A 16,933-nucleotide genomic window follows, 5' to 3' on the forward strand; every position below is an offset into this window, starting at 1 on the left:
AGGACGAAGGGTGGATGTCTGGATGGCGTCTGATTCAAACTTCTTCATGAAAACATTGGCTATCACTGGTGATAAGGGGGAACCCATAGGGGTACCCTCATTTTGTTTGTAGAAGGTACCATTCCAGGTAAAGTAAGTGTTGGTGATGAAGTGCCTAACCAGCGCAGGTACATCAGGGTTCAGTCCATGTTGGACCAAGTCTTCAATTATTGTTATGGTGTCAGGCACTGGGACCTTGATGAACAGAGAGACCACATCAAAGCTGACGAGGATATCGGCAGGAGACAGTACAATGTCCTTGACCATATAAACCAATTCGGTTGAGTTAAGTACTGCTGAGGTGGTCTTGCCAGTGAAGGGAAGCAGAGTATCCGATAAAAAACGGACTAGCTTGTAGGTAGGAGAGTTGATCGTGGACACGATAGGCCGTAGTGGGGTACCTTCTTTATGGATCTTGGGAAGACCATAGAATCTGGGAGGTCTTGCAGCCGAGGGTTTTAGGATACTCAGACCGTACCATCTGCCAAGCTGTTTCTCCCACCATGCAGAAACAACCACCTGAAACTCCGATAAAAATCATCACGCTGCCATACATAGCAGGCGTTACCAAAAAGATTTCTAAACAAACACAAGATCCAGGTCCGGTTCAATACAGTGCACAAAATCCGTGATCTGATCCCATCCGTAAATGATGTCATTCCGGACTTACAGTACCCCGGTATTTACAAATTGAATTGTACCTGCGGTGACTGCTATATTGGGGAGACTAAACGACATTTTGGACCAAATTTGCGAGCACAAATAAGATTTAAAACACGGCAGAACAAATTCTTCGGCCGTTGCTGATCATTGTTACAACGCTGTGGATGATCATGATATTGTTTTCTCCGATACCAAGGTACTCTGCAAGCCGTCTGGATACCACCAAAGATTTGTCCATGAGGCCATACAGATATACAAACATAGACATAACTTCAACCGAGAAGATGGATTCAAATTGAGCAATCATTGGAAAGATGTGGTTAACCATGTTAAACCTCAACCGCTACTCTCCCCCGCTCTGCGTCCCCCCTCCCCCATCCGTGGCTCCATCGTTTAGTATCAGCTTCACCTTCCTGGCTCCCCCCCCCCCATCCTGCGCCTGTCCTCATTGGCTCCTCCCCCTCCTCTTACCCTATATAACAATGTCTCATCACAAATAACTCTTGCTACAGTTATTTTGCTGTGCCTTTTTTACACCTGATGAAGGAAGCTTGTATTTCGATTTAAAGCTTTCGTGACTGCAGGGATTCATCTTCTTGGTTCTTTCGGTAAAGTCACGTAGAAGGGAAGTAATAAAATAATAAAAATAAAACATAATAAAATAATTCTCACGACGTTTCGGCCACAACGCAGGCAGCCGTCCTCAGGTGAAGAATGAAACACCACCAAGCTTGGGGCGTATATTTAAGCTGGGTTGGAGGGGGGGAGGTGGGAAGAAGAGCACCTTGACAAAATAATTTGCATATCAAGAGGAATTTAGCATATGGAAAATGCGTAGGAGGTGGGCGGGGGGGGTTTCAATGCCCGTGCATTATGCAGGATTAGCAGCATCAAAGGGAGGGGGAAGGGGGGTAGCATTAACAAAGGAAAGGAATGTTAATAGTATGTAGCTGCAGTTACTAAACAACCACGTAGAAAACTAAAGTATAAACTACATAAACAACTTAAGTATAAACTACATAGCATCATCAGTATACTTGCTATACTCTACAATAAGCTGAGTTACTAACAGTAAGTAATACATTACAATTCTACGTCGTAAAAAATATATAATATGCTTCCATCTAAACTTTATTCTCTTACATCACACGAGTCTACACTGTACTATATACTGCCATAGACAAACCCAACATTAAATTATATACTGTATTGCTATAAACCACCCTATACCTTATATATTTTAATATAACACTATGTATTATTCTACCCACCCTAATGTGTATCACACTGCTATAGGTTTACTATACAATTACGATACTATATATTACTTTGTACATTGTATTAAGCATATAAATGTTATACTATTTGTTATTATACACTGTACCATTGACCGTCGTGTCAATGGGTGAGTCATGGGGGGAAACTTGCAGCGGAGCAAAGAATCCATTCCCTGCGGAGAATACAATGCCAGTGAGTGGAACGCGGTCTGAAAGTCACCGTAAACGTGAACAAAATCAGTTAAGATCCGAAATGGTTTATTACGTCCTTCCAATGATTGCTAAGCCAGAATCCATCTTCTCGGTTGAAATTGTCTCTGTGTTTGTATATGTGGATCGCCTCATGAACGAATCTTTAATGATAGCCAGATGGCTTGCAGAGAACCTCTGTCTTGGAGAAGTCAATGTCATGTGAGCCCACTGAGTTGTAACAGTGATCTGCCACGGCTGAGGTGTTTGTCCTACCGTGTTTCAGGTCTGCTTTATGTTCACGGATGCGGTCCGAGACATGTCGTTTGGTTTCTCCAATGTAACTGCTACCACAGAGGCAACTTAGTTTGTAGACGCCAGGGTACTGTATGTCTGGAACCACATCTTTTACAGATGGGACCAGATCACGGATTTTATGTACTGTGTTGAATCGGACCTGGATCTTGTGTTTAATCAGGATTTTGGAGATTTTTTTGTGACCCCAGCAGTTTTGATGTGGTTTCCTTATTCACCAAAGTTCCTGTACCTGACACCATCGCAATCATTAAAGACTTGGTTAATCAAGGACTGAATGCTGGGGTACCCCTCCTGGTGAGACACTGCCTAACCAATACATACTTCACCTGGAATGGAACTTTCTACAAGCAAACTGAGGGCACCCCAATGGGCTCCCCCCTATCTCCGGTTGTAGCCAACATCTTCATGGAGAAATTTGAGACTGACGCCATCCAGACTGCCACTCTACGCCCGACCTTATGGAAGAGGTACGTAGACGACACTTTTGTCATCTGGCCACATGGCCGGCCTGCTCTAGACCAATTTCTCGACCACATCAATTCCATACACCCAGCCATCAGATTCACCATGGAAGTCGAAAAAGATGGCAAGCTACCCTTTTTGGATGTCCTAATTAAAAGGAGACCTGATGGTTCAATGAGCCACTCTGTTTACAGGAAATCCACCCATACGGATGCTTACCTAAAACCGGATTCCCACCACCATCCATCCCAGAAGAATTCCCTCATCAAGACTCTATATCATAGAGCCCAATGCATCTCCGACCAGGAACACATTGCCAGTGAACTCAAACACGTACGCCAAGCTCTTAAGGCTAATGGTTACTCCGACTACACAATCCGCAAAGCCATCACTCCAACCATCAAGAAGGATCCTGTTGAGGAGCCTTTCAAGACCATCACCTTACCCTACATTGCTGGGGTCACAATAAAGATCTCCAAAATCCTGATTAAACACAAGATCCAGGTCCGATTCAACACAGTACATAAAATCTGTGATCTGATCCCATCTGTAAAAGATGTGGTTCCAGACATACAGTACCCTGGCGTCTACAAACTAAGTTGCCTCTGTGGTAGCAGTTACATTGGAGAAACCAAACGACATGTCTCGGACCGCATCCGTGAACATAAAGCAGACCTGAAACACGGTAGGACAAACACCTCAGCCGTGGCAGATCACTGTTACAACTCAGTGGGCTCACATGACATTGACTTCTCCAAGACAGAGGTTCTCTGCAAGCCATCTGGCTATCATTAGAGATTCGTTCATGAGGCGATCCACATATACAAACACAGAGACAATTTCAACCGAGAAGATGGATTCTGGCTTAGCAATCATTGGAAGGACGTAATAAACCATTTCGGATCTTAACTGATTTTGTTCACGTTTACGGTGACTTTCAGACCGCGTTCCACTCACTGGCATTGTATTCTCCTCAGGGAATGGATTCTTTGCTCCGCTGCAAGTTTCCCCCCACGACTCACCCATTGACACGACGGTCAATGGTACAGTGTATAATAACAAATAGTATAACATTTATATGCTTGATACAATGTACAAAGTAATATATAGTATCGTAATTGTATAGTAAACCTATAGCAGTGTGATGCACATTAGGGTGGGTAGAATAATACATAGTGTTATATTAAAATGTATAAGGTGTTTTATAGCAATACAGTATATAATTTAATGTTGGGTTTGTCTATGGCATTATATAGTACGGTGTAGACTCGTGTGATGTAAGAGAATAAAGTTTAGATGGAAGCATATTATATAATTTTTACGACGTAGAATTGTAATGTATTATTTACTGTTAGTAACTCAGCTTATTGTAGAGTATAGTAAGTATACTGATGATGCTATGTAGTTCATACTTTAGTTGTTTATGTAGTTTATACTTTAGTTTTTTACGTGGTTGTTTAGTAACTGCAGCTACATACTATTAACATTCCTTTCCTTTGTTAATGCTACCCCCCTTCCCCCACCCTTTGATGCTGCTAATCCTGCATAATGCACGGGCATAATATTAATTTGAAACCCCCCCGCCCACCTCCTACATATTTTCCATATGCTAAATTCCTCTTGATATGCAAATTATTTTGTCAAGGCGCTCTTCTTCCCACCTCCCCCCCTCCAACCCAGCTTAAATATACGCTCCATGCTTGGTGGTGTTTCATTCTTCACCTGAGGACGGCTGCCTGCGTTGTGGCCGAAACGTCGTGAGAATTATTTAATTATGTTTTATTTTTATTATTTTATTACTTCCCTTCTACGTGACTTTACCGAAAGAACCAAGAAGAAGGAAGCTTGTGTTGCCTCCGAAACGTCGTGATTTAATTTAGTTGTTTTCATTTATTTTAGTTTATTGATTGTTTTACCTACGTGACTTTACCGAAAAAACCAAAGAGTACCTGCCTGGGTATTTCTTACCATCGGACAATCCACCCTCACAACTGGTGATGGGCCAGTTGTGGAGAGAGTGGAAAGTTTCGCTTACCTGAGCAGTGTGCTCATGACCAGCTCCGGTTTCACAGCAGAGGATTCACTCCGAATCAGTCGAGCGGCATTATCTTTTCATCGGTTCCGTAATGCTGTGTGGAAGCTACCTTGTCTCTTGTTCCGCACGAAGCTCCAGGTCTTCTCGGCCACAGTCATTCTCTCCCTTCTCTACGCTTGCGAAACGTGAACCCCCCTAATGGAACATCTTCACCGGTTAGAAACATTTAGGCTGGCCTGCCTACCATCTATCCTGGGTTTAACCAGGCTGGATTGTGTGAGGAGCTCACAAATCCTTGAAAAATGTGGACAAAGTCCCATCGGTGAGCTCCAGCAGGCAAGGCTGCGTTTGCTGGGTCATGTAGCCCGCATGCCCAGCCACCGCATGCCTAAACAGCTTTTGTTCGGCCAGATCTAGGGGACTAAACGAGCGCGGCATGGGCTAGAGAAGAGATGGAGTGATGTGGTAGAGGAGTACGTGGAGCTGAGTGGACTTGCTGATGACTGGTACCAGCGGTGTCAAGATCGGCCTCTGTGGAGGAGGCTCGTGAAGGACGCTACTGGGCAGTTGGAGGCAGTCGCCCTCCAATAACAACGGAGGGCGGAGGAGCGCCGGGTGGCTAAAGCACAGCAAGTTGGCACAGTAGGGGGCACAGGTGGTGCATCAGCCAGTCGTCTCAGTCAATCGACCCATGGCACCTGGGTCTGCCCCGTGACCTCCTGCCAGCAGGCGTTCGACACTTCACGTGGCCTCAAGGTGCACATAGCCTGGCACAAGCGTCGTGGTGACGTCACCGCCACTTAGTGGCGAATGGCGGTTGTTGTTGTGGTGGGTGTCTTAGTTGTTTGTGTGTGTGTGGTGGGTGTGTTTGTTGTTTGTGTGTGTGTGGTGGGTGTGTTTGTTGTTTGTGTATGTGTGGTGGGTGTGTTTGTTGTTTTTGTGTGCGTGGTCTGTGTTTTAGTTTTTTGTGTGTGCGTGGTCTGTGTCTTTGTTGTTTATGTGTGTGTTTGTGTGTGTGCTTCGGCCAGTCATCTCAGTTGGTCGACCCATGGCACCTGTGTCTGTCCCATGACCTCCTGCCAGCAGGCGTTTGACATTTCACGTGGCCTTAAAGTGCAATTAGCTTTGCACAGGCACTTTGATAACGTCACTGCCACTTACGGAAAATTGCGGTTGTTGTTGCTGCTGCTATTTTATGTGGAGAGCGGTAGTGTAGCAGTTAGAGCGCTGCGCTACGAACCCGGCGACCCAACTTCGATTCCAGCTCACGGCCATCACCAGTTATGATTATCTGAACTGGTCGTGGGCCTCACCTAGGTCGACTCGGCCTCAAATTAGTACCTGATGCGGTGTGTAAACATCGCCACTCGGGAGAGAAAGGCAGCCAGGCATAGTGCTGGCCACCCACCCCCTCTTGTGCCGTGCCGGCCTTTTTATAGGTGCTCACGAACAGCAACCTTTGTGTTTGTGTATGTGCAGGAGTTGAGCATGAAGGTGAGCTCTGTTCTGCATGAGAAGGCAGAAATTGAGCTGCAATTGAAGGATGCAAAGGTATGCCCACTCTCTCCCACAGGATTGTCACAGCTTTCTTATGGAAACGTCTTCTCGCTGACATTCCAAGAAATCTGGAATATCTATTTTGGGAGGTGGCTGGGTAATAATAATAACAATAGTGTTATTATTAACAATAATGATCTCTGTGTGATTGATGGAGCCGCCCTGCTCAGACTGCCTGACACGTGATGAGCGACTTGCATCACATCTCACCTCGCATCATTTGAAAGGGCACCCCTAGTGGCAGATGTGTCCCCGTAACTCGGTACCAGCCTGCAAGCAGGAATTAGTCTGCCAGTCGGGAGCAATGATCGCTTGTGTGTCTCAAGTGATTCATTCACAAGTCATTTGTCGAATTTGGTCAATTTGGACCATGACACCGGTACACAATGGCCTAATTTAGATGGACATCAATAGATTTGAACACCCACCGTGAAGCATACAGCGCATATCATTTATGGTTAAAGCATCTGCAGCAATAGCCAGGTCGGCCTGCCGGATTTTAACCGTGAACCTCTGCAACAAGAGGAATGCACTACCGCTGCGCCCTTTAACCTCCCCTACATAGACTGCATGGAATCATTAAATCCCTGGTGCTTGGTGTCTGCATCTCAGGGGGATTTTCGTTGAAAGACACTCTACTAGTATCAGTGATTGAACCTGGAACTTAAGTAACGTGGAATCACCCTGAACCTGTGCAGCAGTAGGTAATGGTGAGTGGGGACAGTAGGGCTTGGGGTGGGGCGATTTCACAACTGCGATGACCAATACCCCTCCTTAGAGCAGCAATATAACAGCAGATTCTTAGAAAAATGTAAGTGTCAGTGATTTTCTGCTCAAATCACTTGCCCCCCCCCCGCCCACATGTAGGCCGGCTCAGCGCGGCTGGAGCGTGAGCTGGAGCGCGCCCGCTCACGGCACCACGAGCAGGACGTCCTGCATGAGGCACACGCCGCAGAGCTGGGCGAGCGGCTCGCCGAGACAGCCGCCCACGCGCTGCGCCTACAGGCCGACGTGGAACGGCTCACGTCCGAGCTGGAGATAGGCCAGCGGGCGGGAGCCACTGCCACCGTGGAGGAGAGGGAGGAGGAGATGGAGCAGCCAAGATGGGAGAATCTGCGGAGCGTGGAGAGGATGGTGGCACAGTATGAGCAGTGCGGCGACGTGGAGGCGGAGGTGGAGGTGGGAGCGACAAGAGCGAAAATCCTGGAGCTCTTGCATCAGTTGGATAGGATGAAGGCCCTTCACTGTGAAGAGGTGGAGAAGCTTAGGTCGCTTACACATGAGGAGGTTGAGACTATTAAGGTGCAACACTGTGAAGAGGTGGAGAGGTCGAAGGCCCTTTACTGTGAAAAGGTGGAGCAGCTTCGGTCACTTTCAAATGAAGAGGCTGAGAAAATGAAGGCTGTGCACTGTGAAGAGGTGGAGAGGATGGTGGCCCTCCACAAGGAAGAGGTGGAGAAGCTTAAGTCACTTCCACATGAAGAGGTGGAGAGGATAAAGCTAGAATTTGATGAAGAGGTGGATAAACTCAAGTCTAGTCACTCTGAAGAGATGAAGCAGATGAAGATCCTTCACAGTGAGGAGGTAGAGAAGCTGAAGTCACTTCCACATGAAGAGGTGGAGAGGATGAATGCCCTTCACTGTGAAGAGGTGGAAAGGATGATGACCATCCACAAGGAAGAAGTGGAGAAGCTCAAGTCACTTCCACATGAAGAGGTGGAGAGGATAAAGCTAGAAATTGATGAAGAGGTGGAGAAACTCAAGTTTAGTCACTCTGAAGAGATGGAGCAGATGAAGATCCTTCACAGTGAGGAGGTGGAGAGGCTGAAGACACTTCCACATAAAGAGGTGGAGAGAATGAATGCCCTTCACTGTGAAGAGGTGGAAAGGATGATGGCCATCCACAAGGAAGAAGTGGAGAAGCTCAAGTCACTTCCACATGAAGAGGTGGAGAGGATAAAGCTAGAAATTGCTGAAGAGGTGGAGAAACTCAAGTCTAATCACTCTGAAGAGATGGAGCAGATGAAGATCCTTCACAGTGAGGAGGTGGAGAGGCTGAAGACACTTCCACATAGTGAGGTGGAGAAATTGAATGCCCTTCACTCTGAAGAGATGGAGAGGATGATGGTGGAACACTCTGTTGAGGTGGAGAAACTGAAATATACTCATCAACAAGGGGTTGAAAATCTAACATCTGCTCACACAAAATATGTGGAACAACTGAAGTCTGATTGTGGTGAAGACGATCAACATCAGCAATCAGTTCCGGGTAAAGAGGTTGAGAAGATGAAAGCACTTCACAGAGATGAGGTGGAACAACTGAAGTCTGATCATGGTGAAGAGGTGGAGAGGCTGCAGTCACTTTTTAGTGAAAAGGTAGAGAAGCTGAAGTGCCTTCACAGTGAAGAGGTGGAGAAGATGAGAGCCAATTATTATCAAGAGGTGGACAGTCTACCATCTTTTCACAGGGAAGAGGTGGAACAACTGAAGTCTGACTACTGTGAAGAGGTGGAAAATATGAAGACCCTGCATACAGAAGAGATCGAGAGACTGAAGAATGATCGGTGTGAAGAGGTCCAAGAGCAGACATCAGTTCCAGGTGAAGAGGTGGAGAGGCTAAAAGCACTTCACATAGATGAGGTGGAACAACTGAAGTCTAATCATGGTGAAGAGGTGGAAAGGCTCAAGTCTGCCAATTATGAAGAGGTGGAGAGACTGCAGTGCCTGTCCAGCGAAGAGGTGGAAAGGTTGAAAGTCGATCATAAACACGAGATTCAAAATCTGACGTCAGCTCACAGAGAGGAGGTGGATCAACTGAAGAAATATTATGATGAAGATTTGGAGAATCTGAAGTGCCTTAACAATGAAGAGGTGGGGAAAATGAGAGCTGATCATCATCAGGAGGTGGACAGTCTAACATCTGCTCACAGGGAAGATGTGGAACAACTGAAGTCTGACTTTGATAAAAAGGTAGATTCGCTCAAGTCTGCCCACTGTGAAGAGGTGGAGAAGCTAAGTGAAGCGGTGGAGAAATTAATAGCGGATCATCAGCAAGAGGTTGACGAACTCGTGTCTGCTCACAAAGAAGAGGTGGAACAACTGACGCGCAATCAATGTGAGCAAGGTTCAGTCACTGTGGAGAAACTGCAAGCTCTTCATAATGAAGAGATGGAAAAGATGAGAGCCGATCATTGCCAGGTGGTGGACAGCCTAACATCTGCTCACAGAGATAATTTGGAACAACTGAAAACACTTCCTGAGGAAGAGGTGGAGAAGCTGAAGGGCCTTCACAGTGAAGAGATAGAGAAAATGAGAGAAGGTCATCTGCAAGAGGTTGAAAATCTGGTGTCTGCTCATAGAGAAGAGGTGGAGAAACTGATGTCCAATCACTGTGAAGAGGTGTATAGGCTAAAAGTTCATCACAAGGATCAGGTTGGCAAAGTAACGGTTGATCATGAAGAAGAGGTGGAGAGACTGAAAGATCTTCACATAGAAGAGGTGGGGCAGCTGAGATGCGATTATGATAGTCGGCTAGAAAGTCTTCGGTGCCATCACGCCGAGGTAGTGCAGAGGCTAAACGATGAGCACCAAGTAGAGGTGGAAGGGCAGACAACTCTTGTCAAAGAAAAGATGGAAAAGCTGAGGTGTAACCACAGCGAAGAGGTAGAAATCCTTAAGTCTTGTCATCAAGACGAGGTGAAGAGGATAAGTTTGGCGCACACAGAACAGGTCAAAGATGTGAATTCTGTCCAAGCGGTAGTTGTTGATCATGCTGTGTCCCATCATGACAAGACCGAGAAGAAGGAAGGGGTGGAGGTGGTGGTGGAGCGGGAAGAGGTGCAGGAGATGACGGGTGAGGACACGCAGCTACACGCTAGGGAGGTGGAGTGGGGCACCGTGGCCAGTGTGAGGGCAAACACTGGGAATCGAGGGGGCAGCACACAGGATCAGGAGGGAAGCAAAGAGGATCAAGAGAGAATCTCTGATAATAGGGAGGGCAGCATAGTGGGAAGCCTGCGTGGCGTTCGGGCCATTTTGCTGCACCACTGTGCCTCAGAAGCAGAAAAGAACCAAGAACGTCTAACCAACATGGCAAGCCAGCTGCAGGTTCTCCTCCGTGAGATGGAGCAGGATGAAGAGCCCCCGGGCGAAGGCAATGGCGAGCAGGAGGAGGCTGCAAACCGGACATTGCAGAGCAAGTGGCGGGATCGGACGATGGATGCTGCGAGCAGGTTGAGAGAGACGCTGGAAGTGGCTGTTGAGACCAGCGGGCTGCTGTGTGGAGAAATGAGACGGCTGCTGGAGGAGGACAAGGTTGAGGAGAAGGAGGCGGAGGAGGAGCATGTGGTGGGACTAGGAGCTACTGGCTCTGCGGCCTCAACAGAGGTGGAGGAACTTCGCTCACAAATAGGTATGGTGCATTAATTACACTGTAACAATTTTTTATTTAGTTTTGTGTTCCTGGGTAGTCAGTTTTATTTCCTAATTGCTTATGCCTCCAATGTACAGAAAATGGATATTATTCTACACAAACTTTGCTTTTGTGACCAGGACAATCATGTTTTTAAATTTACCTATTGTCAATGAGAAAACAGGCGAATTTGTGTATTTTCATTTGCATGAAGTCAGAAAAAAAAACATATAAATCAAAATTAACATGTATTTATACTAAAGTAATACAAAAATTACTTCAAAAGATTTAGAAACCAAGGCGCACTACCACAGTTGGGACTGGCCATAGCAGGACCGACTTCTCTGTGAGGAGAAACAACGTCAAAATCCTGGAGTGCAATGAATTCCTAAAGAAGCTCAGTAGTAGGGACGAAGCGGCTTGGAACAGCTTTGTCGCAGTGGTTTGTGGCTTCCTGTGCAATCACAAGGTCGAAAACTATGGAGCTGGTTGGGACTGGTGAAGAACTAGAGCACAGTGAGCTGTAAGATGTCCCTCAAAGTCCATATACTTGATGCTCATCTTGATAAATTCAAGGAGAACATGGGAGCGTACTCGGAGGAGCAAGGCGAGCACTTCCACCAGGATATACTGGAATTTGAACACCGCTACCAAGGACAGTATAACGAGAACATTATTGGAGACTACATTTGGGGGCTGATTCGTGAAAGGGATTTACAGCATAATCGTAAATCTCGAACAACTACTGTCTTCCAAATATTTTGTAGTCATGGCGGCTGGATCGGGGTCGCCGCCTTCATAGCACCCTAGAGAGAGACAAGGACGTTCTACTGCTAGGGATGAAGATCACTCGTCCGCTTAGCCCTGCGGTCACTGCGAAAGTATCTGGATTGGTCTGTTTAGCCATGTATGTATGTATGTTGAACTTATTTTGCACCATAAGTAGCCAACCACCCTAATCAGAGGTGTGGGGGAAAGGACAACAAATTAAGCAGTTAGAAATAAATTAGTTTTCAACCCTTCCTGTATTACAAAAACCGTAGTTTTAAGACCATTCATTAAACAAAGGATAATAAAACCACTAACTCTAAGCTTCTGAGGCAAACTATCATTTTTCCACGGGTAGCTTAGCAGTAGTAGCAGTTATGTTTGTTTTTTTGCTATGGGAGGAAACCGGACAAGTTGGAGGAAACCAATGCAGAGCAGTGGAAGAACATGCAGACACCTCACAGTCACTAACCCAATCTGCAGAACAGGGGGAGAACATACAGGCTCCACAGAGAAAGGTGCCCGAGTTGGGAATTGAACCCGGACCTTCTTACTGTGAGGCACGTGTTACCACAGCGCTGCCACCCTGTTGTCTTAAGAGGGCGCTGCGGTGGCGAGATGCTAACTAGCTCGCCTGGTATATAAGAAGTCGTGGCTTCGATCCCGACCCTTATGCCTGTATATTTGGAGTTTGCATGTCTCTCTCCCTGTGATCGTGTGGATTTTTCTCCGGGTCCTCCGGTTTTTCCCTCCACATTTACAATCAACGTCACGCGTTTTGAGTATTTGGCTGCTATAAATTTCCACATGATAATAAGCCACTTCCTTGAGCTATCATATATGGCCAGGTCGCTTCTGAAAAAGAGCTCAGTGTTTAGCTGCATTGTGTGTTATCGGCGGCAGTTGCTCTGCGTGAGGGCGAGGAGAAGATGAACAAGATGAAGGCGGTGGCTGTGAAAGCGCGGAGAGAACTCGACATATGTCGTAAACAGGTACAAATCGATGCACTCTGTGTGACGAGTGATGGTGGAGATTGCCATGTGTGTGGTAATCGACACCCTGGACACCCTTGTGAAAGACGCATTCCATCTCGGGATTTTCCTGGTGAAATATAAAAGATGGTCATGATGGATGACTCGGACCACTGTCATCATTTTTTCCGGTGTTGATTATATGGAGACAATAATGGTGGTGATGATTGTGGAGAGCGGTGGTGAAGCGGTTTAGCACACTGCGCTACGAACCCGGCCACCCGAGTTCTATACCCACTCGCAGCCAAAACCTGTTACGATTATCTGAACATGTCCTGGGCCTCCCCTAGGTCGACTCAGCCTCAAATGAGTACCTGGTGTGGTGTGGAAAAACATCGGCAATAGGGAGACAAAGGCGGTCGGGCGTGGTGCTGGCCACCCACCCCCTCATGTGCCCTACCAGCCTTCAGAGGTGCTCTCTAACCGCACTTGTCCCAAAAGTCTGTTAAGGCTATACGGGGGATTTTTTTATTTGGTGATGATCATGGTGGTGGTGATGATTGGTACTCATGGTGATGTTAGTGATTAGTGACATTTCTATTGATGATGATGGTGGTGGTGATAGTGATAAAGGTGATGTTGCTAGTCGTGATGATGATGATGACCGGTAGGTTCAGCAGCTGACAGAGGAGTTGGCGTCTGTGCGTGCGGAGAGAGCCTCAGCCCTGGGCTCCCTCGCGGAGCTCACTCAGGAGACCAACAGCTTCAAGGTGAGTGTTTGCATATACTCTACACACACACACTGAGTGGTGGTGTCATGGTTAGTGCACTGCACTACGAACCTGACAACCTGAGTTTTATTTCTGCTCATGGCCAACATCGGTGACGAATTTCTATTATAACGAAGAACTAAACTATACTATTGTCTGAACTATCTGAACCAGTCCTGAGCCTACCCTAGGCCAACTCAGCCTTAAATGAGTAACTGGTGCAGTGTGTAGACATCGGCACTGGGAGTCAAAGGTGGCCGGACGTGATGCTGGCTACCCACTCCCACATGTGCTGTGGCAGCCTTCATAGGTGCAACTTGCTAACACCACTTTCCCCAACAGTCTATTAAGGCTATACGGGGGATCTTTTTCTTTGTAGCTATACCCAGCTACAGAACATGCGGCCACCTCCTTTGTGGGTGCGTGCGCTGTAAGCCACATGCTCTAGGTGGCGGTGGAGGCCGCACTGCATTGTCACAAGTTTCAAAAACGTGTTAGACTGATAGTGTTTAACCTTCAAACTCTTAAGCGATGAACCTCCCCTGGTTAAGAATCCAGCTCAGAGTTCTTTAGCCTCTTAGCTTTGTTGGAAACTGTGCAGAGCCTGCAGGTGGAGTTTGAGAAGCTGGCCAGGAGTCTTGATGAAGAGAGAGAGAAATCGAAAGCTGCAGACAAGAGGATCGAACAACTTTGCAGAAGTCTTCAGGGCAGTACGCAGGAGGTAATCTCGCGCCACACACACACGTGTGCTACAACAGTGATCATTGCAAAAGGACGGCCACTGGTGGCTCTGCTGCACTTGGCCTTGTAACCCAGCACTGCAGCAGGCAGCAAGGGTTGTCGGATCACAACTCCCTCCCTGCCGGTGTGCATCGTTGTTGTCGTCTCCTGGCTTGCCAGGGCATGATGGCAGTGCAGCAGGTGGATGCCTTTCCATCCGTATTCCTCCTGTATGGCGATTGAGCATTACTTCCCTTGCACGTGGGGGTATTCTCCGGGCACAACTCTGTACACTTGTTAATGGATTTGGCCACACGTATTAGACCGCAGAGCTTGGAGCAACTGTTTGCGCTGGCCCTGCCTGCCTTCTCGCTGTTCCGTGGTTTCCTCTGTGTGAAAACTGTGCCACGTTACAAATTTTATACAGCAGCGTTTTGATCTGCAATTTTAATCAATGACGCCCGCTAAATAACAATAAAACATTATTATTATTATTAGTTGACTTTGAACACATTGCATGGAATTCATCAATATTCGTCTTATCTCATAATATAAGCGGGACTGACCCTGGATCGTGCTTTGATGGGTCACCACCTTGCGTAAAAAGTGTAATAGGCTGGTGCGGGGCTCTGTGTTAGCAGAGGGCAGTGCGGCAAATGCTATTGTTATACAGTCCTATGCTAAAACGTCTATGCTTGCCGCTTCCACCGACCCAGGCTTTTTGATGATCCAGCACTCACTAATTAGCTACGTTCTCACCAGCCATCGGTTACCTCCTCATCACCCTTCTGCAGCTATCACTACCATGGTTACTGTTCCCATGACCCTCCCTCATTGATTCCTCTACCCACTTTGAGAGCTCGGTCTAAGCCCAGGTACTGACTGTTTCTTCTCCACCTCACTATGTTTAACCACCAATACCAATATCCACCATTGCCACTAAGTGACGGTGACGTCACCATGGCGCCTGTGCCAGGCCGGGTGCACCACCACTACACCACCACACTACAGGTCACAACACTTACTCTTTTGGCTTCTTTCCGCACGTGCTGCTCAGCTTAGAAATTCTCCCTCGCATCACGTCTTTTCCTAAGCTCGTACAGTTACGCTCGTTGCTTCAACAGCATTGATGTGCCACGACTCATGCGGCGAGTGGCCCCCGGGCCCTGACGGACGACGGACGATGATGCCCTCCTCCCCCATGTGCGTGCGTGCATCAGTACGAGTCTGTGCGTGCGGAGAGGGAGGCCATCGCCGGCCGCCTGAACCTGGCCGAGGCCACGGTGCGGAGAATGACGGCGGCACTGGCGGAGGCTCAGAAGGGGCTCAATGCTGAGCGCAGCCTCCACCAGCACACGGCCACGGTGAGCGTGGCGACGACGATGACGGTAGTGGTGGACAGAAGAGCGACACGCAATGGCTGACTTAGGCCGCTGTGCTGTTTGTACATTCACTCTCACTCGTTCCAATCTGTACAGTCATTGCAAACTGTTGTGATGACACCGCCACTTAGTGGCAAATTGTGGTAGTTGCTGGTATTTTTTTACACGGTGGCTGAGCACAGTCCCAAAATGTCAAACGGCCAGTGACAACAGCAATATCAAGTTGTAATAGATACGAGTTAGTATATATTTTTTATTGAGCCAGGTTATAAGAGCTTTGGAAAAGGAAATTTCAAAATGGAGCAGAAAGAGAAGATTTGCGAACTTATGTGTGGTGAGTTAGTGAGTGGGTTTGGGAGTGTGTTATGACCGACAGTGTGGTGAGTGAGTGGGTGTTGTGAACTTCAATCAGTGTGGTGATTGAGTGGGTGAGTGAGTGATAGGTTAGTGTGTGAATGGGTTAGTGACCAGCCACCGCATGCCCAAGCAGCTTCTGTTTGGCCACTTGGAGGCGGCTAAACGGGCAAGGCACATGCTGCAGAACAGGTGGTTTAATGTGGTACAGGATGATGTGGAGCTGAGTGGACTTGCTGAAGACTGATACCAAAGAGTCAGATTTTTGGTATCAAAAACGGCCTCTTTGGAGTAGGCTCGTGATGGATGCTCCCAACAACAAAAAAAAGGAAAGAGGAACGATTCCCACATCAACGAGTGGAGCCCTGGATGGCTAAAACACAGCGAGTTGGCACAGTGGAGAGCACATCTGGTGTATCTGCCAGTCATCTCAGTCAGTCTACCCATGGTACCTGGGTCTATAATAGAGGTTTTTGGGTTAGATCCGTAAATATATAAATGTTCATAATCAACGATTTTTTGGGTTTAGATCGCGTTATTTATAAATGTGTCGTAACCCTCCACCACCCGACACGGCCAATCAGTAAAAAAAGTGTCACGTTGACAAAAGACAAATAGTTCACTGCTTTAGCCCACCGGTGTGTTGAAGCGTGAAACCACAACATTTACAATTTGAGTACGACGTTTCGCTGGTAATTGCATCCAGCATCATCGGGCAATTCGCCAGAATGGTGAGGCTCTGCTGTGTCTCCCGTTCTTATATAGAGCAGCAGCAGGGTGACGTCATCATTAACTCATTAACTCATCAGGTGCAAAGATTTGAGGGGGGGGGTTATTGTAATTATATACTTGATTAGTAATAAGGCTATTGTTACGATGCGAGTTGTAGATTAGTAATCATTTGGAATGTGTTCTATTGTGATTATGCTACATTAATAATCAGTTAGTGCTTGTTTCCCTTATAAGGAATTGTAATGCATCTTATTTAATAATACGCTTCCAGGCCGCACTAAGCCT

At 47.0% G+C, this 16,933-nt stretch overlaps 1 protein-coding gene across 6 annotated transcripts in view; it reads left to right on the forward strand.

Moving 5' to 3' along the window:
- Positions 1-16,933, forward strand: part of LOC144732707 (uncharacterized) — a 91,005-nt gene that overhangs the window by 38,498 nt on the left and 35,574 nt on the right. For 5 of the 6 annotated variants that reach the window (XR_013588227.1, XM_078614288.1, XM_078614291.1 and 2 more), the window contains 6 exons: positions 6,463-6,534; positions 7,408-10,951; positions 12,623-12,711; positions 13,362-13,460; positions 14,062-14,181; positions 15,401-15,544. Coding sequence is in view for 5 of the 6 variants with exons in the window: in XM_078614288.1 (XP_078470414.1) it covers positions 6,463-6,534; positions 7,408-10,951; positions 12,623-12,711; positions 13,362-13,460; positions 14,062-14,181; positions 15,401-15,544 (4,068 nt within the window). In the remaining variant the exon portion in view is untranslated. The remainder of the gene's footprint in view (positions 1-6,462; positions 6,535-7,407; positions 10,952-12,622; positions 12,712-13,361; positions 13,461-14,061; positions 14,182-15,400; positions 15,545-16,933) is intronic. The other variant, XM_078614289.1, reaches the window with a different exon arrangement.

This window comes from Lampetra planeri, chromosome 43 (assembly GCF_965212315.1).
Source record: "Lampetra planeri chromosome 43, kcLamPlan1.2.h2, whole genome shotgun sequence".
Taxonomy (NCBI): domain Eukaryota; kingdom Metazoa; phylum Chordata; class Hyperoartia; order Petromyzontiformes; family Petromyzontidae; genus Lampetra; species Lampetra planeri.